Source organism: Petaurus breviceps, unplaced genomic scaffold (genome assembly GCF_028583685.1).
Source record: "Petaurus breviceps papuanus isolate PSGF00001 unplaced genomic scaffold, PetGlider_PUasm1.0 90556, whole genome shotgun sequence".
NCBI lineage: Eukaryota > Metazoa > Chordata > Mammalia > Diprotodontia > Petauridae > Petaurus > Petaurus breviceps.
Genome location: NW_027187273.1, coordinates 150,462 through 173,602, shown reverse-complemented (window position 1 = coordinate 173,602; position 23,141 = coordinate 150,462). Strand labels below are relative to the sequence as shown.

At 41.2% G+C, this 23,141-nt stretch overlaps 1 protein-coding gene across 4 annotated transcripts in view; it reads left to right on the top strand.

Moving 5' to 3' along the window:
• LIMS2 (LIM zinc finger domain containing 2) overlaps positions 1-23,141 on the top strand; it is a 98,839-nt gene that overhangs the window by 58,873 nt on the left and 16,825 nt on the right. For all 4 annotated transcript variants that reach the window (XR_011163395.1, XM_069063328.1, XM_069063327.1 and 1 more), the window contains exon 5: positions 20,161-20,310. Coding sequence is in view for 3 of the 4 variants with exons in the window: in XM_069063328.1 (XP_068919429.1) it covers positions 20,161-20,310 (150 nt within the window). In the remaining variant the exon portion in view is untranslated. The remainder of the gene's footprint in view (positions 1-20,160; positions 20,311-23,141) is intronic.

Below are 23,141 nucleotides of genomic sequence, written 5' to 3'. Positions count from 1 at the left end.
GAGAGAGAGAGAGAGAGAGAGAGAGAGAGAGAGAGAGAGAGAGGAAGGAAGGAGGAAGGAAGGAGGAAGGAAGAAAGAAAGAAAGAAAAGAAAGAAAGAGAAAGAAAGACTAAGCTTGTTTTCTTCTTCCTTTTAATTCATTTAGGTTAAAGGATCTACTTAAGACAAATTTTCCCAGCTTATATTTTTCTGACTACAGACCAGGTTCTGCCAGTTCTCTCCAGAGCTCATTGTCAACAAGAGATCCTTTGGATCTGTTGAAAGAAAGTTGATTACTGTTATTTGGGAATGTAATACCTGTTATAGCTAACCAGGCAGTTAGGTGGCTCAGGGGATAGAACACTGGGCCTGGAGTCAGGAAGACCTGAGTTCAAATGTGGCCTCAGATACTTACTAGTTGTGTGACATTGGGTAAGTCACTTAACCTCTGTTTGCCTTAATCCATAGAAGAAGGAAGTGACAAACCATTCCAGTTCGTTTGCCAATAAAACCTCATTGGCATGTCCATGAGGTCATGAGGAATTGAACATGATTGAACAGCAACAAATAGCTAACTAGCATGTTTATGCTATTAAAGTTAGTTAAACCTGACATTACTGTTAGCAAACTTATTCTTCAGGATCTTCTGTGGCATTGAGGCTAGAACATTAGACTTGAAATCAGGAAGACTTGAGTGGTAATTCTACCTCCTACACTTCCCAGCCATGTGACTCTGGGCACGTTTTATAATCTCCCTCAACTTCAGTTTCCTCATCTGTAAAATGGGTATTATAAAGCCCTGTAGTACTTACTTCATGCTTTCATTGTGAGAATCGAACGAGATAATGTATTAAAGCACTTTAGAAACATCTTAAAGTGATATATAAATAGCAGAAATAATTATTGTTTTTGTCAATGTTTTCTTAGTTTATTAGAAAAGTTATCACTGTCCTGATGGCTGCTATTCAGGACATAAAAACACTCTCTCAGCTGATAACAACATCTTTATGATTTCCAGCAAGCAGTTTAATGATAATAAAGTCCTGCCCTTGTCCATTCTGAGAAGGCATTTCAGTAGCTTTTCACCATTAGGGAGACAAGCGGGTGAAAGGCAGCCCTTCCAGGCTCCTAGAACACCCAGAGTCTCCCAGGCAGTCATTGGCTGGGATGCAGAAGAACTCATCTGTTCTTGCAATCAAGTGTGGCCACTTTCTGTACCATTAGTTCATCCGTTTACAAAACTACACCCACATTGTCTCATTTGCTTGGCATACCTCAGCTGCCTCTCCCAAGATTAGAATGAGAAAAAAAAAGAAACTAGAGAAAAGAACTAGCTCCTTTCTGACAACATAACTTTCCAAGTTATCTTGGATTCAAAAGTCCTGTTGGGATTGGACTTGTCAGAATTGGGACAAAGCAAAAAAAAAAGTCTTGGGGACGCTAAGTGGTGAAGTGAATAGAGCACTGACCCTGGAGTCAGGAGGAACTGAGTTCAAATCCGACCTCAGACACTAGACACACTTACTAACTGTGTGACCTTGGGCTAGTCACTTAACTCCAATTGCCCTGCCCTCCCCCCCTCCAAAAAGCAAAAAACAAAACAACACCCCCCCAAAACCAGAAAAAAACCCCGAAACAAAAAAGTCCTAACTGGATTCCACCCCCCGGCTATATATATTTTCTATGAAGCCCCTTGATATTACATAGTAAGCTCCTCTAGAGCTGTATAATGTATGTGCAGATTCAAAATAGCATTATATAAGTCTCTAGAAGTTTGCTGAAAACACCCTTCATTTAAAACCAGGCTACCAGATCAATTAGTGAGCATTTATTTGTTTTGTTTTGTTTTTGGAGGGGGGAAGGCAAGGCAATTGGGGTTAAGTGACTAGCCCAAGGTCACACAGTTAGTAAGTGTGTCTAGTGTCTGAGGTCGGATTTGAACTCAGTTCCTCCTGACTCCAGGGTTGGTGCTCTATTCACTTCGCCACCTAGCTGCCCAGGAGCATTTATGAAGTGCTTAATATGTGCCAGGTACTGTGAGATATGTATGTATGTATGTGTATGTATATATATGTACCTATATGTGTGTGTATTCTTTTAGAGGGTTGGGCTCATGCGATCCCTTTTAACTCTGACATTCTGAAAAATTCCTCTTAAAATAGTTTTTTATTATAAGAACAAAAATATCTGGTGTGTTAGTATTGAGAGGTTGATGGACCTTAACAGGAACACCATCAATTAAAAAAGAATTTAAAAAAAATTAAAAAAAAATTTAAAAGGAACACCATCAATATCATCATCATCATCACTGCATCTAAGCCTGCTTCTAGTAAGAAATATATATTATATACATGCTTATATATGTATGTATATAAACACAAGTGAACTCATCCTTGCCCTCAGGGAGCTTACAGAGTGATGTGGTCAGACTTATGCCTTGAAAATGTCAATTTAGCAGCTGTGTGGAAGATGGATTGGAGAAGGGGAAAATTATAAGCAGAAAGATTAATTAGGAGGCTGTTACAAGTGTTTAGACAAGAGGAGATAAGGGCCTGAATTAGGTCCTGTTGTGTGAATGGCGTGAAGGGGTTGGATGTAAAAGGTAGTGTTGAGATACAGTTAACAACAGATTGGATATGGAAGTTAAGTGAAAATAAAATATTAAGGAGCTAAGTGGCTCTTTGGGTTGGGAACCAGGAAGGCTCATCTTCCTGAGTTAAAATCCAGCTTCAGACACTTACTAGCTGTGTGACCTTGGACAAGTCACTTAAGCCTGTTTGTCTCAGTTTCCTCATCTATAAAATGAGCTGGAGAAGAAAAAGGCAAACCCCTCTGGTATCTTTACCAAGGAAACCCCAAATGGGGTCATGAAGAGATGGATAGGACTGAACAACAACAAAAAAATGTTAAGGATGACCTCTGAGGCCACAAACCTGGGTGACTGAAAGAATGGGGTGCCTGTAATGATTTTTGTTTTGCACATGTTGAATCTGAAGAATGGCTGTGGAATATCCAGACAGAGATGTCTAGCTAGCATTTGGAGAAGAGGGACTGGAGATTGGGGAGGGCTGGATATGTACATTTTGTAGTCATTTACATAGAGATGATAATTGAATCCATGGATGGTAATGACATGACCATGCAAGAGTTCAGAGAGAGAAGAAGAGAAGGCTGAGGGCACCATCAACCACCTTGTAGTACATATGCATCAGGATATTTGTTCAAAGATTATAAATTTAGAGCTGTAAACACCCTTAGGTCACCAAGTCCAGCCCTCTTATTTTACAGATAACAATAATAATAGTAACATAGCATTTATATAGTGCCTACTAAGTGTTATACAAATATTATCTCACTTGGTCCTCACAACAACTCAGAAAAGTAGTCGTTTTTTATTATCTCCCTTTTAAAGATGAAGGAATTGCGTCCTGGAGAAGTTAAGTGACTTCCCCAAGGTCTCACTGTAAGCATCAGAGGCCAAAATTGAACCCAAGCCTTCCTGACTCAGTTTATGTATAGTGTTCTATCACCAAGAGTACAGCACTAGAGCCTGCAGACTCCTGTGATGTTAGCTGTATGACTTGTCCTGAGTGGAAATTGTATGGGGCAGGGGGGTGTGGGGTGGACAAGAATGGAGTGGCTTTAAAGAGCTGTGCCAGGCTTTCAGGAAAGCACATAACATTTCAAAGTTGTTGCCAGGTATAACACTCTGTCTGTATTTCTGAACTCCTAAGTTAAAATTCTCAACCTCTTCTGGTCTCCCCCCCAAGTATCACCCTCCTCTCCTTCCCAAATCCACTTCCAGAAGGAGAAAAGGGCCAGTCATGGCATTAGCACTCTCACTTAATGCCAGAATGTTAAGTACAGTGAAACCTGTCAAAGACCCAATTTCTTCTGTGAGATTTGCCTCGGCTTCTCCCACATGTCCCTACTCTGATGGCTGCTGTCAAAGCAGCAGGTTACAGTCTGTATGATAGAAGTCATTCCTCTGAGCACCTGGACCCATTTGTGGGGGAGGGGGTGAGGCATTTCCAAGGGAGAGCCTCAATCTGGTTTTGAGAGAAGGAGGCAGCATGAAATAGTGGAAAGAACACTTGCCCCGAGAGTCAGAACACCTCGAATTCTGGCTCTGCTTAGCTTAGTCACCAGCCTCAGCTTCAGTGTCTGTAAAATTAGAGGGATGGCCTCATGACCTCAAAGATCCCTTTCAACTCTGATATTCTGGGGAAATCCTCTCAAAATCGTTTTTTATTATAGGAATAAAAAAGTCCAGTGTGATACTGTTGGGACCTTAAAATTTAAGGAACTTCATCACAACAAATAGCATTTATAAAGTGCCTACTTCATGTTTATAAATTTATATTTATAAATGTGCCAGACATTGTGCTAAGCATATTACAAATATCTCTTCTTTGATGCTCACAACAGTCCTGGAAGGTAGGTGCTGTTTTCCTCATTTTACAGATAAGGAAATTGAGGCAAACAAAAATTAAGAGATTTGGTCAAAATCACAGGCACTTAGTGTCTGAGACTGGATTTGAATTCAGGTCTTCCTGACTCTAGATTCAGTGCTCTATCTACTGTTCCACGTAGTTACGTACTGTATACATTTATACAGTATATGTAACCTCAATATAACTTTGATGTAACAAAACTCAGGGTAAAAGAAGAGTCATCTTGAGCCTCACCCAAAGGGCTTTAGCTACTAAATTAGGTGGTCAGACCTACAAATGACATGAATCTTACAGATGACGGTATAGGGCAGTTCTCACACATAAACATAAATAACTCCAATAATGCTATTGCCTATTTCTATATCACATGTTTATATGAAAAATAATTAGTATGTGCTATGATTAGAATATAACCCTTCCTCCAATTTTTTTTGGGGGAGCAAGAATGAAAGCTATCCATCATTCTTTCTTCCCTGAAGAGACATTTGTCTCTATCTACATAGTGCTGCTATAAATTAAATATTAATCTATTATCTCCAGGAAAATTCCAGTTAATCCCAGTGAACTTTCTCCAAGAGACTTCCAAATCAAAAAAAAAAAAAAGAAAAAAAGGGGTGGCTAGGTGCCCCAGTAAATGGAGCACCAGCCCTAGAGTCAGGAGGACCTGAGTTCAAATCCGGCCTCAGACACTTAACACTTACTAGCCATGTGACCTTGGGCAAGTCACTTAATGACAATTGCCCTGCCTTCCCCCCTCCAAAAAGCAAAAAAAAAAAAAAAAAGAGGCTACCAAATCACCAAGATGGCAGTTGTGACACAGAAGGATACAGAGAGTATGACCAAGTTATATTCTTTCCTTATAACACATTATCTAAGAGGCCATTCTGAGAGCCCTAATGGTGAGTGGGAAGAAGTCCAGGGAGACAAATTAGAAATGACTTGAGTCTCGGCTGGGTCACTCACGAGTTCTGGTACCTAGAACAAGTCACTAGAGGCTCAGGTTAAAATGGGGACAATAATACCCTGCCATGCCAATTTCACAGGGTTGTTGTGAGGATAAAAGAAGATTATGGGAGAGATCCTTGAGGGCGGGTCCTTAACCTTTTTGTTGTCATGGGTCCCCTTGACTATCTGTTGAAGCTCATTTTATATGTATAAAATACATAGGATTAGAAAGGAAGACAATCATTGGAATAGTTAACAAAATATGTTTTAAAAGTTTATAGACATCAGATTAAGAACCCTTGTCTTAGTCAGGGGTGGGGAACTTGCGTCCTCGAGGACACATGTGGCCCTCTAGGTCCTCAAGTGTGGCTGCAGGTTCCCTACCCCTGTCTTAGATGAATGCTTTGTAGAGAATCACAGAATCCAAGTAAGATGGGACCTCAGGTGTCATCTAATCATACCTGAAAAGAAATTCTATCTACAACATCTTTGATAAAGGGCCATTCAGCTTCAATCTGAACACCTCTCATAAAGGGGAACACTCTGATCTACCAGGGCCGCACATTTCATTTCGAGATAGCTCTGATTATTAGGAAAGCTATTCTTATATCTGGATGGAATCTCTTTGCATCATGTACTGCTCTCTGTTCTGCCCTCTGGAACTAAGCAGAACTAACTAGTATCTTCCACCAGACAACTCTCCAAATACTTGAATATAGCAATTATGGTCTGACACTCCAAACCCCTACCCCGCCCGGCACAGCACCAATTCTCATATAGGACATACTTCTCTGATTTCCTTATCATTCTAGTCACCTCTCTGATACTTTCTAGCTTGTCACCTTCCTTCTTAAAATGTGGTAACTAAAAGCCAACACAAGATTTCTGATATGACATAGTACTCTAGGGTAGAGTATAGAAAGACCACCATCTTCTTAATTATGAACATGATATGTCTTTTCTATTACAGAATGAGACTGTCTCAGACTTCTTCCACACTGTTAATACATATTGAACTTAACTAAAACATTATATATATATATATATATATATATATATATATATATGTGTGTGTGTGTGTGTGTGTGTTTTAGTTATGCCTTGCCTTCTCTCCTCCAAAATATATATATTTTGGAGGGGGGAAGGCAAGGCAATTGGGGTTAAGTGACTTGCCCACGGTCACACAGCTAGGTTAAGTGTCAGGTGTCTGAGGTCAGATTTGAACTCAGGTCATCCTGACTCCAGGAGGGCCAGTGCTCTATTCACTGCACCACTTAGCTATCCCCCTCAGATATTTTTCATATGTGCTGTTGTCTAATCACATTTCATATCCTATACTGGTGAAGTTGATTTTTGAAACCAATGCACAATCTTTACAATTTTCCTGATTCAATTTAATCATATCAGATTAAGTTCATTATTCTAACCGGTAGAGACCTTTTGGAATCTGTCATCCAATGCATTAGCTACTCCCTTCCCAAGTTGGTGTTATCTATGCATCTGATAAATCTGCATATATGCCTTCATCTAAGTCACTGATAAAAAAAAAATGTCAAATAGTATAGTGCCAAAGACAGATTCACTGAGAAACTCTCCTGGAGACCTCCCTACAAGCTATGGACCCATTTGTAATGTGGATTCATTCATTAATGACAACTCCTTGGGTCTGGTCAACTGACTAGCATAGAATTCACCTAACCATGTTATCTATCATCCATCTAAGATCTATCCATTATCACTCCTGCTTTCAGAAAAGATTCCAGTGCTACTTGCATCTTCATATTCTTTGCAGCATGGAGCACAGCCCAGTACTGTGAACATTTGTCTTTATAGCCAAAAAGAAAGATTACACTTAAAATTTATAGGCTGAAAATTCTTAGTTTCCATTAATCAAAGAAAGCAAAGGTTCACTTTGAAGGTCTGCCATATGCTTCATTAATTCAGTATGAATATTCCTAAAGGAACAGTCCTTGATCCCATCAATAATCACTCATGTTCATGTAGACAGCTGGCTTTCCATTAAAAACACATTACTGTAGTTTATGGTAATGTTTAGAAATTTAACTGAGTAGAACTGTGATTATGAGAACACAAAAGGAGAGTTAGTATAAAAGGAGGTTGAGTTTAACATCCTTTTATTGAGCACCTACTGTGTGCAAGGCCCCATGTGAGGTGCTGGTGGGGCGGAGATGTCTCTGTTTTTAGTGAGCTTATCTGCTTAGTAGAGAGATGAGATAAGCGCAAAAATGATCATTGATACGAATTAGAAAATGATCAGTGCACAGGAGAGGCATGGATAAACCACCGTGACTTGGGAGATTTGAGGAGAGAATGGAGAACCTGGAACATTTTTATAGACAACTCTTATTTATACGATACTCAAAGTGCATCCGATGGCAAGGAGTAGAAGGCACTTTGAGCAAAGTACCAGATGCCCTAGAGGTCATCCTTTTGATTTTTATTAGGCTTCTTTGCTGCCCAGTTCGTGCCCCTTCTAGCTCAGTGGTAATTTTCCTGAATCCTAAGAAAGTTACAAAGTCGGCAGAGAATGAATCAAGATAAAGGAGAAGAAGCTCTCAAGAGAAGAGCGAATATGGGGCTCCAGGGGAGCAGCAGTGCCACACACAAGCATTGGGGACATGTAGGAAGGATGCTGCGAGGCATGAGAGACAGCCTGGCCAACTACTGAGTACTTGGAGGAAGTAGGAAGCTCACGGAATCATTTGGACAGAGGACATATGGGATCACATTTTTGTATTTGTGTGTTGACAGCAAGACCTACCCTTCCCCCAGTTTTCTACCCGACAGTAACATGGGGTGGTGGCCAGTGATCTCAGCCTAGGGACATCCCCGAGCATATATTGGCTCTTGTAGCACAGCTGTAATGACAGAAATAACAAAAACAACAGCTGACATGTAGACAATGCTGTACATAGCTCTTAGCACAGCGTTAAGTATATATATTTATGTATATTTAGTAGGCACGGAGTAAATGTTGATTGACCCACTGACATGGAGGATATGCCATAGATTTTTTTTTTAAGCAATTGGGGTTAAGTAACTTGCTCAAGGTTACACGGCCAGGTGTTTCTGGGTGGGTGCTGAGTATCTGAGCCCAGATTTGATCCCCAGGTCATCCTGACACTGGAGCTGGTGATCTTACTCACTGAGCCACCTGGCCGCCTCCATGCCATAGATTTTTAACAATTTGTCTGAGGCAACAAAATAGACTGTACTATAGATTTAAAAAAAATTAGATAGACAATTTCTTTTCTAACCACTAAGACCTGACTTGTCTAGGGACTGAAAAACAGTCCTTATCAAAAAGGGATTAACAAAGTTTTTTTGAACATCAAAAGTCTATGTGTCTGTGAGATACTAAAAACCAATTAGAAAGTTATCACCTATGCTTCTCTTATGAAAGTGGAATCCATTGCACAAGTCATATCCAGCCAGTGTTTTAGTGGATGGGCTGGAAGCTTGAGGCTACAGCTGTCAAAACTCCACATCAAGTCAACACAGTGTATCCCTTGGGACCCAGGGGCCCTCAGTTCTACTCTTGGCCATGCTTCAGGCTTGCCATAGGAAACTGACTTACCCTCCCTGAGTCCTAATTGCTCTTTCTGGAGATGGAACTAAACAATCTCCATGGTTTATAGAGGGCCTTGAAGTTGGAAAAAATCATGGAGGTCATCTTGTCCAACTTTTGCCTAATCAAGAGACAATACTTGCATCCCACCCCGGTATCTGCAATAGGTGGTCACCCATTGAATACTCTCAGTGAACTCACTACATTGCTTCCTATTCTAGGAATCGACATCTAAAATCAAACCTACTAAAACAGCAGCCCCTCACCTTCCTGAAAAAGGAGCTATGGCTGAGATAAGACTTCCTTACAGATCACTTCTCTTTGGGCTGAGTTCTAGACAAGAGTGACTCAGAAAGATGCCATTGGAAAGACTAACCTCACACTTCCTTCACTGAATGACTCACTCCTGAATTTTGACTTCAGGACTCCAAAGAAGCAAAATAAACAGAGCAGGGAAGGAGGATTAGATTCCAGACTCACCCCCACACTACTTACTACACCCCCACTACTTCCTTCTTCCTAGTCACTCAAAAATCAAGCTTTTTAGTAAGCTGGGAGAAACAGAAAAAGAGGCCTGGGAACAGCCTGAGTCTCTGCTTTTGGACCACTGTACCCACCAGAAGTGGTCCAGCTGCCGACCCCTATTAGCTTTCTGATGAGAGAGTGGATTTTTTCCCTTTTAAATGCTTGTGATTATTAATTGCTACTGTCTGGCTGTACTCTGAGATATTGCCCAGCTTTCTGATTCCCCTTTGGGGGACCAAACATTCCAGATATGAGCCTCCTGCTCTAATCATTTCATATCTAATTCACTATGTGAATGTATGAAAGATTAAATGAGTAGGACTTCTGCATTTCTGATTGTGGCCTTGCATACCTCTGGGTCTATTTATAACATTTATGTTTGCAGTAAAATCCCATTGATCATAATGGAGGTGAGTGGAGGCATGGATAATCAAGAGCCTGGGCTGAGAGGAAAGTGTTTGGAAAGTGTTATGATGTTTTACCAGCAAGTAAACCTTCTCAGTAGTACCTTCATGTAGGCTGTTCCTTGGGCCTCATCTTGGTATGGAGAGAGGGAGAGAGGGAAAGAAGAAGAGAGAGAGAGAAAGAGCGAGAGCGAGCAAGAGCGAGCGAGCGAGCGAGAGAGAGGGAGAGAGAGAGAGAGAATGAGAGAGAGAAGGAGGAAGAGGAGGCAGAGGAGGGGGAAGAGGAGAAGGAGAAGAAGAAGAAGGTGCTGTGTGATAGAGGGGAAATAGCTCAAGGCACTTATGTAGCTGATCAGTAGAACAAATGTAAATTTGCATGTATGGGAAACAGGCAGGTGCCTACCTGGTGTGATTTTACAGGTGCCAGGAAGACCCCTCTGCCCCAAATATCTGTCTCCCCCATCTCCTTATTAGCCTGCCAGGGTACTTGAAATTTATCCTTACTGATTTATTTCTTTGGATTGACATAGGCATAAAATTCAGTTCCTGGCCATTTTTTAACTTCTTCCCTCCACCCCAGCCCCATTGATTCATTCATTAAGCCATTTACAACTTAGTGTGATTTAGTTTAATGATGTGACTTTCTTGAAGATGGGTGAGATTAGGCCAATAAATCTATGGGAATTTTGATGGGAAGAGAAGTAGGAAGGAATCATTTTGGAGGGTGGAAATTTTAGGAGGTGAAATTCCCACCCTCCTGCACCCTTTCCACCATGGGTGTTCAGGGTGGTAAAGGGGGGGCAGCTCCAAAAAAAGGGATGTGAAAAGGTACTGGGAACGAAACTACCAGTCTTGCTTCAATTTTGTCCAACAACGTGCCTTAACTTGTGCTGTGTAGGACAACGTTTTTTACGTAGAGTATCAATAGCTTTGAGGAAATAAAAATTCTTCTGAGCTCCTACAGAGGATTTGCCTTTCCTCTGCATGTTGCTTAGACTTAGACATGGAGTTATAGAATATTGCCATTCCAAAGGACTTTAGACATTTTCTGGAGAGAGGAGAAGAGCTCTGAATGGCAATCAGAACTTGAGTTCAAAGCTAGGTCTTCCTACTCACTACTGGTAGACGAAGTGCTCTCCAAGGTCCCTTAGACTGACAGTTCTTCAAGGCCCCTTTCTTTCAGTTCAAAGACCTATCATCTTTTTTTTTTTTTTTTTTTTTTGCAGGTGTGGGAATTCAGGTCTACAGGAATTTGTTGTTTTGCCTAAGGTCACACAATGAGTTGGCAGATGCCAGAAAGACATTGTTTATAAAAGGGAAGAAATATCCCTTAAAGGATCCCTAAGTCAGAACTAGGGAGTTCAGGAAAACACATGTTCTGGAGACAGCTATGTATGTGATGGTACAATCTGAAAGGGAAATGACAAAAATGAAAGGATGGAACAGGAAATCACCAAGAGGCCTTGCTCCTGACTTGAGACCGTGCCTTAAAATAACAATGTAATTCAGGATCACCATCCCCCATTTTCCCCAGCTTCTATGGAGAGAGGGAGAGAGGGAAAGAAGAAGAGAGAGAGAGAAAGAGCGAGAGCGAGCAAGAGCGAGCGAGTGAATTAATTTGTTACTAATTGTTCTGCTTTGAACTCCAGCATAAGAGTTTTCTAATGTTCCTTGTCTTTAGAATTATTTGGTTATTGTTTTTTTTAAATTGGCATTAGAAATGCCTAGGAAACTCCCTCCACTCTGTATCTACTCTTTATTAGTTTTAGAGCATTACTTGGGATAATGAAAAGTTAAGTGACTTAACTAAGGTCACACAGCCTGTATGTCTCAAGGTGGTACTTGAAATAAGGTCTTCCTGACACTGAGGCCAGCTCTGTATCCATTATATCACATGGCCCTAAGAGTGAATTATTCTATAGATAATATATTATTTAATGCTCACATTAATTTTTATTATTATTTTTCCTACTACTATTGTTTAGCATTTATATAATGTTTTAAGGTTTGTTACAAATATTATCTCATTTATCCTCATGACAACCCTGGGAGGTAGGTGCTATTATTATACTTATTTTACATAATTGGAAACTGAGGCAGGCAACAGTTAAGTGACTTGCTCAGAGTGCCACTGCTAGTAAGTTTCTGAGGCAAGATTTCAACTCAGGTCTCTAGGTCTAGAGCTGTATCCACTGTACCACAGCTCTATAATTGGTAATAATGATGTTAGAAAATAGTCCCTGTCCTCAAGATATTTATAATCAGGGGTGGCCAGGTGGCTCAGTGAGTAAGAGCACCGGCCCCAGTGTCAGGATGACCTGGGGATAGAATCCAGGCTCTGACACTTAGTACCATACCCAGAAATAACTGGCTGTGTAACCTTGAGCAAGTTATTTAACCCCAATTGCTTTAAAAAAAAAGATATTTATAATCTAGGTGGCTATAAGACATGATTCATGTTATGAGAAAATTCTTCCCTCCCTTTTTTGCAGAGGTGGTGGAGAGACTGCAGTTTTGTAAGAATCAAAATGTCAGACTTTTTTAGATGTAACATTGGTTAATTTTGCCATTATTGCTTTTTTCCCCCCTCTTCTTTTTTATTCTTTGTCATTAGGGATGGCTCTCTGGGAGGAAGAGCAGGAAAGGATATATTTGGGAGTATAGGTGATGTAAAAATAAAATGTATCAATAACAATACTTTACAAAAAGGTGGGGCATGCTTCAGAGATCCAAGATCAATTATGGGTGGGTACTCCTCTCCACTGATGCTTTTGTAAAGAGCTATTATGAGTTGTTATAGCTGTTGGAAGGAAGAAAGGAGGGAGGGAAGGAAGGAAGGAAGGAAGGAATGAAGGAAGGAAGGAAAGAAGGAAAAAAGGAAGGAAGGGAGGAAGGAAGGAAAGAAGGAAAAAAAGGAAGGAAGGAAAGAAGAAAAGAAGGAAGGGAGGAAAGAAGGAAGGAAAAATGGACAGATCTATCTGGTAATCAGCATTCCGATAGTGAGTCTTTCTGGACCTAGTTAGTCTAATCTTTGGGTGGCAGACATACTGTCCCATGCTCGAAGCAGGTCTAACACCTGTTAGAGTTGACATTTCACTTACAATGGCCTGTAAAAACACGGGGTCATCTCCCCACCATGCTAAGACATCAGGAGTAGAACTTCTGCAGGAGGGGAGTGGGTGGTAGAGAAAACATAAATGAAAAGAGAACAGTGTAAAATAGAGTCCTGGTATGGATCGGTAGAGCAGTGAATAGAGCACTGGCCCTGGAGTCAGGAGGACCTGAGTTCAAATTCGGTCTCAGACACTTAACACAAAGCTAGCCTTGTGACCTTGGGCAAGTCACTTAACCCCAGTTGCCCTGCCTTCCCCCCTTCAAAAAGCAAAATGCAAAATGCAAAATAAATAAATAAATAAATAAAATAAAACAGATTTCTAAAACAATTGTCAAATAAATGGTTAGGTTTAAATCTTTTAGATGAGATGACCAAAGAAGCATTCATATTAGTCTGGAAATTGGGTATTATTTATATTATTCCTGCTTCCAAGACTGGAAAGCTGAGACGTGGAGAGGTTAATTTGTTCAAACCCTTGCCAAGGTTACATAGCTTGTGAAAGGCCTTGGGAGGTCATCTGGTCCATCCCTCTGCCTGACTGTGGTAGAACCAGGAAAGCAGCCAAGGAGTGACTGCACCCTGTCATATGGTAGAGTATTCCAGCCCTTTGTCCTGGCTTCCTTCCCAATTTCAAATGACTTGGAAATCATGAACAATGAAAGAGTGAATTTCTCAGGTAGTTAATTACATCCCTAAAGGATGAGTAAATTTTATGAATCTCATTTCCAGATCAGGAAACTGCTAAATTAAGAATTAGAGTTTGGAATTAGCACTGAGGTCCAGTTCTAGGGCTTGGATGGCTAGTCCATGTTGATCCCCAAAGGCAATGGTTTTATTTGATGAAAATCTAAGTAAGGTCACAGGAGGAACTGCTTGAACCTGACAGCCACCTTGTGGTTGTTTGGCATTACTCAGGCAGAAAGGAGAAGGAAAGGCTCTTAGGAAAGTCTACATTTAAGGAACATTTTTGCTTTCTAAAGCATTTGTGTAAATGCACAGCATCTGCTTGGGTGGGCTTTGCAATGAAAGAATTGGTTCTTGAAGCAATTGTTGCCTTCCAAGGCTACCAGCAGTCACGAGAGGCCGGACTGTAATTTGGGATTTTGAATGCTACAAAATCAGGTTGACTCAAAATGAAATCAGTTTCACACTTCAGTGACATCACTCTTGAAGTGATCACTTAAGTTGGGGAAGACAAGGCTTTTAAAAATTTTTTTAAGATGAGCATTTCCCCAAACACCTCATTCTTACATTTTAAAGCGAGGAGATGTGGAAGGATGAAAAATCTGCACAGGTTTCCACAGATGTTCCTCTGGATCTGTGGAATGCATCTAGGCTTGCTGCCAGCCCAAGGGATAAATAAAGTTAGATCTGGAGGTGAGGTAGCCTGTTAATTAAAAGTCTGGCCAAGAACCAGTTCTGCAAGAAATAGTTTGGGTATGTCAGGTTAAAATTCAGAAAACCACGAGTTTAAACTTTACAAAGCATCTATTAGGGAAAAAAGAGATCACAACTAAAGTGGAATTTCCATACCAGTTTATACTTTGTTTTGCTTAGGAAATTAGTCTTTTATATCATCAATAATTTATGGTTCCCTTACACCCCTGATTTTTTTCTTCAAGCTTTGACAGTCTGATTTCTTTGAATTGGGGGTAGGGTTTCCCTCTTTCTGTTAGTCCCCTTACCTCTCACAGTTCCCAGGGAAGAAGGAAAAGGCTCGGGAGTGGGGTCCAGTATATTTCTCTGATGCCGGCAAATCAGGGAGAAGATAAGGGCAAAGTGAAGTCAGCTGGAGGGTCCTTAGGGAATTGCAGCAGAAGGGTCAGCTGTAGGCTTAGTGAGGGTTGGAGGAGGGAGCCCTCGTATATAAAGAAGGCAGTTAGCTCGGACTGGGTATTAGCAACTCCTTCACGCTGCAGGGAGGGAGGGAGCAAGAGAGGGAAGAGAGGGGGGCCCATTCCCCTCTATGAAAGACAGGCTTCATCCCTGTAGAACCCCTTGTCAAGAAGGGGAGCTCCTCCTGCTTTTCTAATATTTATGAATATTCCACTGTGTTCCCCGCCTCCCCCTCACGCCCCCAGAGCCAAATCCTTTCTGAACCCCCAGTCTTGGATTTTCTTGAGTCTGTGATTATTGTAGCAGAGGTAGAGAGGTTGGGGGATGGGCCGAGGGGGTGAATCTGGCTGGTATTAATAGACACAACAGGACATTTCAGAATGGGATCATTCCATAATAGTAGGAATGGGGGGCAAAGGGGCTGGCTACCATGGCAACGAGTCTGTTCTTCTAAGACTGCACTTGGCAGCCAATAGAGGGGGTCTATGGGACAGCAGAAGAGTTTGTGAATGGGGAGGGGGTGATAATAGTCAAGTCAGTGGGAAAAGCTGAAGGGCCCTTGTTTGGTCAAATGAGAGGGGACTCTTTGAGGACAGTTGCTGTAGGGTTCTTGTGTCCTGCCCTGTATAATTAGCCTCCACTAAGCGTAGTTAAATAAAATCGATGCCTTTATCTGGAGATGAGCACAGCTGCATACTTCCTAATAATAGGGTGCTGTCTACCCTTGACAGGCAACGTGGGCTCAGTCTGGGAGTCCCCGTTTTAGAGAAACAGGATGACCCATAAAGTGAGCACCAGGAGTTTCTCTGTCATAACTCTCTCTTTGGTAACATCTTGGGAGGGTGGAGAGGGCAGGGACTGTGTTTTAGATGTGGTTGAAGGGGTGTGTGTGTGAGGGGGGGGGGAGTGATTTTCTAATTCACCCAAGGGTTGTTTTCTTGACCAAGACTTTCTCTTCCCTCTGGCCACACAGATGATCAGTAAAACAATTCCACTCCATTTATCAAGCCTACAAGAGTTTTAAATCCAAACCAAGCTCAAGTAAATTCTTTCCTTCTTTATTCTAAGGGCAAGACTAAATTTGTGAAAAATTATTCTAAATTTAACCAACCCCCTCCCCCATCCCAAACATTTCAATATAGATTAAATTTTAAAGCTTTCTCCCCAAATCCAGGATAAGGACCAGAGAACAGCATTGAACATCACCCCTAGCAATATGAAAGTATAATTGTTTTCCTGTTATTCAGAGTCTTTTGTTTCTATTTTTATATTGTTGAAGGCGTTCAGGTGTCTGCGTACGGACATGGAAATGCTAGCAATAAGTGCTCACAGACAGAAGGTAGAAAAATTCTTTGTGAAAGAGACCAGGGAGTTAGCCCCTCTGTTAGTGACCCCTGCTGGACACTTTCTGTAATTCCATAAACAGCCGTCAATCAATCAATAAAAGCGGTAATGAGCGTCTGTTATGTACCTGGTCCTGTGTGGATACAAGAGAAATGGATCTTATCTCCAAGGGCTTTGATGTGACGTACATACTTGAAACAATAACAGAACAACGTGATTATTAAGTAACTATGTGGTAATTATTATTAGCATGTGATTAAGGGCTGAATTGTGGGGTGGGGGACAATAAATACATAGGAGTTTAGAAAAAGGCTAGCAATCACCGAAGGTTGACATTTTATGGAAGAGAAAGGCTTTAAGCTGGGTAGAAGGACAGTTGGGTTTGGACAGGCAGAGAAGGGAGGATGGGGACCAGGTAGGTAGAGGGAGTAACTTAGGTAAAAGGTCTGAAATTGAGAATGGACATCACTTGGCCATAGGATCATGGCTCTAGAGGTGAAAGCGCTCTCAGAGGCCATCCTGCCCAGCAACTAAAATTGACAGCTGAGGTAACTAAGACCCAGGCACTTGCCCAATGTTACACAAGTAATAAGTGTGGCGGTGTTTGGACTCAGGTCTCCTGACTCCAGAGTCAGGGATATGTTATACTATACTACCTTCCATACTAGTATACCTTATATATCATCACACCTAACTGCATCGTTAATTTTTTTTAATTTGCAGAGAGGAAACTGAGACTTGTAGAGGTTACATGATTTGCTTAAGATCACATAGTAGGTTAGTACAGAGCCAGCATCCAAACTCAAGTCTTTTGATTCTAAATTTGGGCATTATGTCATGCTGCCTGCTACTAAAAACCTAGCTATTTAGTATCTTTTGGGTTGCATGGTCAGGGCAACTAGGCGACAGTAGGTAGTGCCAGCCCTGGAGTCAGGAGGACCTGAGTTCAACCTCAGACACTGACTAGTTGTGTGACTCTGGGCAAGTCACTTAACCCTGTTCAGTTCCCTCATCTGTAAAATGAGCTGGAGAAGGAAATGGCAAACCACTCCAGTATCTTTGCCAAATGGGGTCACGGAGAGTCAGACACAACTGAAACAACTGATATGTTGTTTCAAAGACAACAGGTATGTACAGGCAATAGTGAAAGCAGGTTGAGTAGCACCTGAAGGCCTGTGTGAACTGCATGCTGAGCCTGAGTCCAAGAGGCGAGCCTCTTGACATTAAGGGGTTGACATTAAGAAAGACATTGTGTTTATCAGGACTAAAGAGGTGAGTAGAGCTGTTGTACTCTCCATTGGTCACAGCAAATCTGACTTCCCTGGCTTCCTTTAAGTCCCAGTTAAAATCCCATCTTTTACAGGAAGGCGTTCCCAATGCCTCTTAATTCTAGTGCCTTCCCTGTGTTAATTATTCCCTATTTATCCTGCAAATAGCATTTTATACACATGTATATGTATGTATATATGCATGCATGCAAGAGGGTAGGGACTGCCTTTTGCCTCTTTTTGTATCTTCAGTGCCTAGCACACAGGTGTTTAAGAAATGTTTATTCTTTGATAGATTATTGGGTTTGCTTCTGGGTGCTTCTCTTTAGGAAAGGCATTAAATAAGCTTGAGAGCATCTAGTGGACGTAAACAAGATGAAGGGCCTTGAGATGACTTGCTATGATGTTCAGTTGAAGCAGCTGAGAATATTTTGCCTCAAGGAGACTTAAAGGAGGCATGACAACCACCTTTTAAGAATGTGAAGTCTGTAATGTAAGAGGGAAGAGGTTGGCCATCTACTTGGCTGTATGAGGGAGAACTAGAGACAAGGAACATTAGTTACAAAGAGGCAACTTTAGGGCTGAGGTAAGGAATGCCCGCCCAGCAGGTTATCCAGAGGTGGAATGGGGTCCTTGGGGAGCAGTGGGCACCTCCTTGCTAGAAGCCTTCATTGCTAGGGGCAGCCAGGTGGTGCAATGGGGAGAGCCCTGAGCCCAGAGTCAGGAAGACCTGGATTTGAATCCAGCCTCAGATAATCACTAGTTGTGGGACTGTGGTAAAACCATTTAAATGATATTTGCCTCAGTTTCCCCAGCTGTACAGCGGGGATAACAATAGCACCTGTCACTCAGGGCTTTTGTGAGGATCAAATGAGAGAATACTTGTAAAGTGCTTAGCCCAGCTCCTGGTACACAGTAGGCACTTGATAAATGCTTCATTCTCCTTTCTTTCACAGGTCTGTAGCTCGTAACCTTTTTTTGTGTCATGGACTCCTTTGCCAGTCCAGTGAAGCTTATAGACCTCTTCCCAGACTAATATTTTTAAATGTATAAAATAAAATTATATAGGAGATATGTAAATTATATAAAATTATATATATAGGAAATCAATTATATTGAAATATTTATTAGTGCCTGTGGGTATATCTATATCTATATACCTATTGAAATGTGTATCTCTACAGTCCCCAGATTAAGAAGTCATGTTTTAGATGGTGGGTTAGGCTAGATAGCAGTTGAGGCTGTTTAAGTGGGATGGGGCCATCTTATTATAGATTTTGAAAAATAGGTGGTGTTGTGAGTCATTTTAGTCATATCCTACTCTTTGTGACCCCATTTTGGGTTTTCTTGACAAAGATACTGAAGTGGTTTTCCATTTCCTTCTCCAGCTCATTTTACAGATGAGGAAACTGAGGTAAAAAGGGTTAAATGACTTGCCCAGGGTCACACAGCTAGTTTCTGAGGTCACATTTGAACTCAGGTCTTCCTGACTCCAGGTCCAGAGCTATATCCACTGCACCACCTAGATGCTGAAAAATAGGTAGAGGAGTTTAAACTCGGTGGCATAGGCTATTGTCAACCAATATAGTTCTTGATCAGTAGAATAACATGGTGGAGGTGATTCTTTAGGAATTTCATGACTAGTCTTACAATGTCTCAGGGACACCCTTTCTGCCTGATGTTACTTGTAGTAGTTGGATGCTAGGAAGTAAGTCTATAGAAAGTGAGGAAGGTTCTACATGCGTGCTTGTGCGCGCACACATACACGTACTTGGAGCCACAGTCCAACTAGGCCCAGTGGAGGAGGGTGCAGGGTAAGGGTGTTTCTGGAAGAACCCTTTGCAAAATATTGCTTAGGGTTAAATAACCCAGAATTTAAACTCCTACCCACTAAGTTATCAGATGTTCACACTGATTTTTTTCTCCCACATGTAGGGGAGACAGCTGTTGTTTCACACTGAAAAGTGTTAGAAACCATTTTGAGATCATCAGAGTTCTTTAAGGACTTCTTAAGTGTGGAGGTTTTAAATGGACATTTTTCTATTTGACTTTTGAAATTGGTGTAAAAATGAAGCAATATTCAAAAACTATTTACAATTTGAAAAATGGAAGTTTTTCCATTATCCCTTATTTGCTTCTACTGTTCTCATTCTGTGTATTTCCTTTTTGCATATTTATATACCTTAAAAATAATTTTTATTATAAAGACATGTAATAAGTTTCCAGTTCTGGGTTTGCTGATCTTGAGGAACAGGAAGTATCTATGGAAGTATAAACACATCCCACCTTTACCAAGCCTCCAAAGGAAGGAGGAAAGACTGCACTTGGTTTGGACTTCTTCCAGATCCATAAGGAAGCAAATGCATTATTCAAATCTGTGGCATCAGGGCTTGGAATAGAATCAAAGATTTAGAGCTGAAAGAAACCTTTGTAGGGGATGTCCAGTCCAACCTCTTCATTTTACAAAGAGGGAAACAAAGTCCTAGAGAAGTTACACGACAACCTCTTGTGAACCCAGGTCCTCTGGCTCCAAATCCAGTCATCTTTCCCTTGCACCATGATGGTCATTTCCTAGGTGTTTCAGGTGCCAGTGATTCTGGGGAAGGCCTAGAAGACAAGACATAAACTGGTAGGGGGTGGGGCCTCCGGAGAAGATGGTGACTGTTGATGTTTGATTTTCCTCTCTTCCTTCTTCTCTCAGGCACCTGTGCAGACCCTGCCACAACCGAGAGAAAGCCAAGGGCCTGGGCAAGTACATCTGTCAGAAGTGTCACCTGATAATTGATGAGCAGCCCTTAATGTTCAAGAATGACTCTTACCATGCAGACCACTTCAACTGTGCCCACTGTGGGTGAGTGCCTGGTGTCTGTGGAAGCCTGGTAAAACATGCTGTCTGTCGGGGCCCTTCAGCCTAAAGGGTGGCGCTGACCAGTCATGTTCATCAGTAAGATTTTGCTGACCTTCTCTGCTTTGCACTCCACTCTGGAGGTCCCATGGATTGCTGGGATTACCCATTACGGGGGTATTTTGGAAATAAGTGCACCTGAGTCCCTCAGGCTTCTGTCCAAATTTCTAAAATCATCTAAACTTGGTTTGCTAGCAGGCAATACCAAGAGCATATATTTTTAAAGCAACACATTTAATTAGGATGTTAAAAATTAGCAAAAGAATAGAGTTTGAGACTCGGGTCTCCTCTCTGAGTGAATATTGTAGGAGAGAGAAGGGAGCAATCCCTGGGGAGACTCATACTCCAGGTAGAGAAAGTGCCTCATGTAGTCAGATGGATTTGGTGGGGGAGGTGAAAGGAGGAGGAAGAGCAAAGATTCAGCCATGCAATGTCTATCTTTTTAGTGACCTCTTAGCTATCATTGTAATAGCAGAAGGGAGTTGTCTCTGTATCTCAACTAATTTTTCCACAGTCTGCAATCAGGTTTTGTTGGATGGCCTTTGCTCCCTTTGTTTCCCTGCCCCCAGTGAACTGTTTTTTTTCTTCGTTTTTCAAATGCTTTATTAGCTTCTGATTTACATCATTCATTTCCTCCAGATTTTGAGTTACAAATTTTCTCCCCATTTTTCCCCTACCCACCCCCCCAAAATAGTAATCCCACAGGATATCCCCTCCTCCAATCTGCTCTCTCCCATATCTTCTCCCATACCCCCTTCGACTTTTCCAGTAGCGCATGGTGGATCTCTATGCCCCAGTGCCTGTTTATTTTACTTCCCAATTTCATGTAAAATAGTATTAATAATAGTATATATATATTTAAACATTTGATTTTAAAACTTTGAATTCCAGATTCATTCACTTCCTCCCTTGTCACCCACCCTTACTGGGAAGATAAGCAGTTCAGTATAGGTTGTACATGTGCGGCTAATGCAAAACATTAACATAGTAGATATATTGTAAAAGAATGACTATATTTCCCTCCCTCCTATCCCACCTCCCACTTGTTCTATTCTCTACTTTGATCCCATCCCTTTTCAAAAGTGAGTGCTTCCAAATTCCCTCCCCCCCAGCCTGCCTTCCTTTCCATCATCTCCCCTCTCATTCCCTTCCCCCCTACTTTCCTGTAGGATGAGATACCCTATTTAGTGTGTATTTCATGCCCTCCCTGAGCCAAATTCAATGAGAATAAGGTTGACCCATTCCCTTTTGCCTTCCTATTCTTCCTCTCCTTTGTAACCATTTTCCCTTGCCTCTTCTATATGAGATAGTTTACCCCATTCTGTCTCTCCCCATCTCCTCTCATTATATTCCTCTCTCACCTCTTAATTTCACCTTTTAAGTATCATCCCTTCCTATTCAATTGGGTCTTGTGCCCTCTGTCTATGTATACCTGTAAACACATATACACACATTCACATATGTATTCATATGCCCATATACCCTCATATATATTTCTAATCCCTTCAACTACTGAGAAAAGTTTCATAAGTTACAATTATTGTTTTTCCATGTAGGAATGTTAATAGTTCAACTTTGATAAGTTCTTTATGATTTCTTTTCCCTGTTTACCTTCTCATGCTTCTCTTCTTGTATCTGAAAGTCAAATTTTCTATTCAACTCTGGTTTTTCCATGAAGAATGCTTGAAAGTCCTCTATTCCACTGAATGATCATATTTTCCCCTGAAACATGATACTCAGTTTTGCTGGGTAAGTGATTCTTGGTTTTAATCCCAGCTCCTTTGAACTCTGGAATATCATATTCCAAGCCCTTCGATCCCTCAGTGTAGAAGCTGCCAGATCCTGTGTTATCCTGATTGTGTTTCCACAATATTCAAATTGTTTCTTCCTGGCTGCTTGTAATATTCTCTCCTTGATCTGGGAATTCTGGAACCTGTCTATAATATTCCTAGGAGTTTTCTTTTTGGGATCTTTTTCAGGAGGTGATCAGTGGATTCTTTCAACCTCTATTTTGCCCTCTGGTTCTAAAGCATCAGGGCAGTTTTCCTTGAGAATTTCTTGGAGGATGATTTCTAGGTTCTTTCTTTGATCATGGTTTCAGGTAGTTGAATAATTTTTAAATTATCTCTCCTGGATCTATTTTCCAGGTGAGTGGTTTTCCCAATGCGATATTTCACATTGCCTTCTATTCTTTCATTTGTTTGGATCTGTTTAACAGCATCTTGATTTTTCATAAAGTCATTAGCTTTCATTTGCTCTAATATAATTCTGAAGGAATGATTCTCCTCAGTGAGCTTTTGAGATTCTTTTTCCATCTGGCAAATTTGGCTTTTTAAGGCATTCTTCTCCTCATTGACTTTTTGAGCCTCTTTTGCCATTTGAGTTAGTCTTTTTTTAAGGTAGTATTTTCCTCAGTCAGGCTGTTGACTCTCCTTTCATAATTTTCTTGCATTGTTCTCATTTATCTTCCCAATTTTTCCTCCACTTCTCTTATCTGCTTCTTAAGGTCCTCTATGTCCTGTAACCAGCACGTATTTTCCTTTGAAACTTTTGGTGCAGAAGTTCTGACTTCACTGTCTTCCTCCTGTTCCATGCTTTGATCCTTTTTGTCCCCAAAATAGGATTCTAATGTTGGATTCTTGTGTTTGCTTTGTTTCCTTTGCCTGGTCATGTTGCCACTCAATTACTTGACTTTTGGGCTTTTTGCCACAGTAGGACTCTGCCACCAGACAGGGGAGCTTTGTACCAAATGGTGGGGTTTTCTCAGCTGCTGGAGG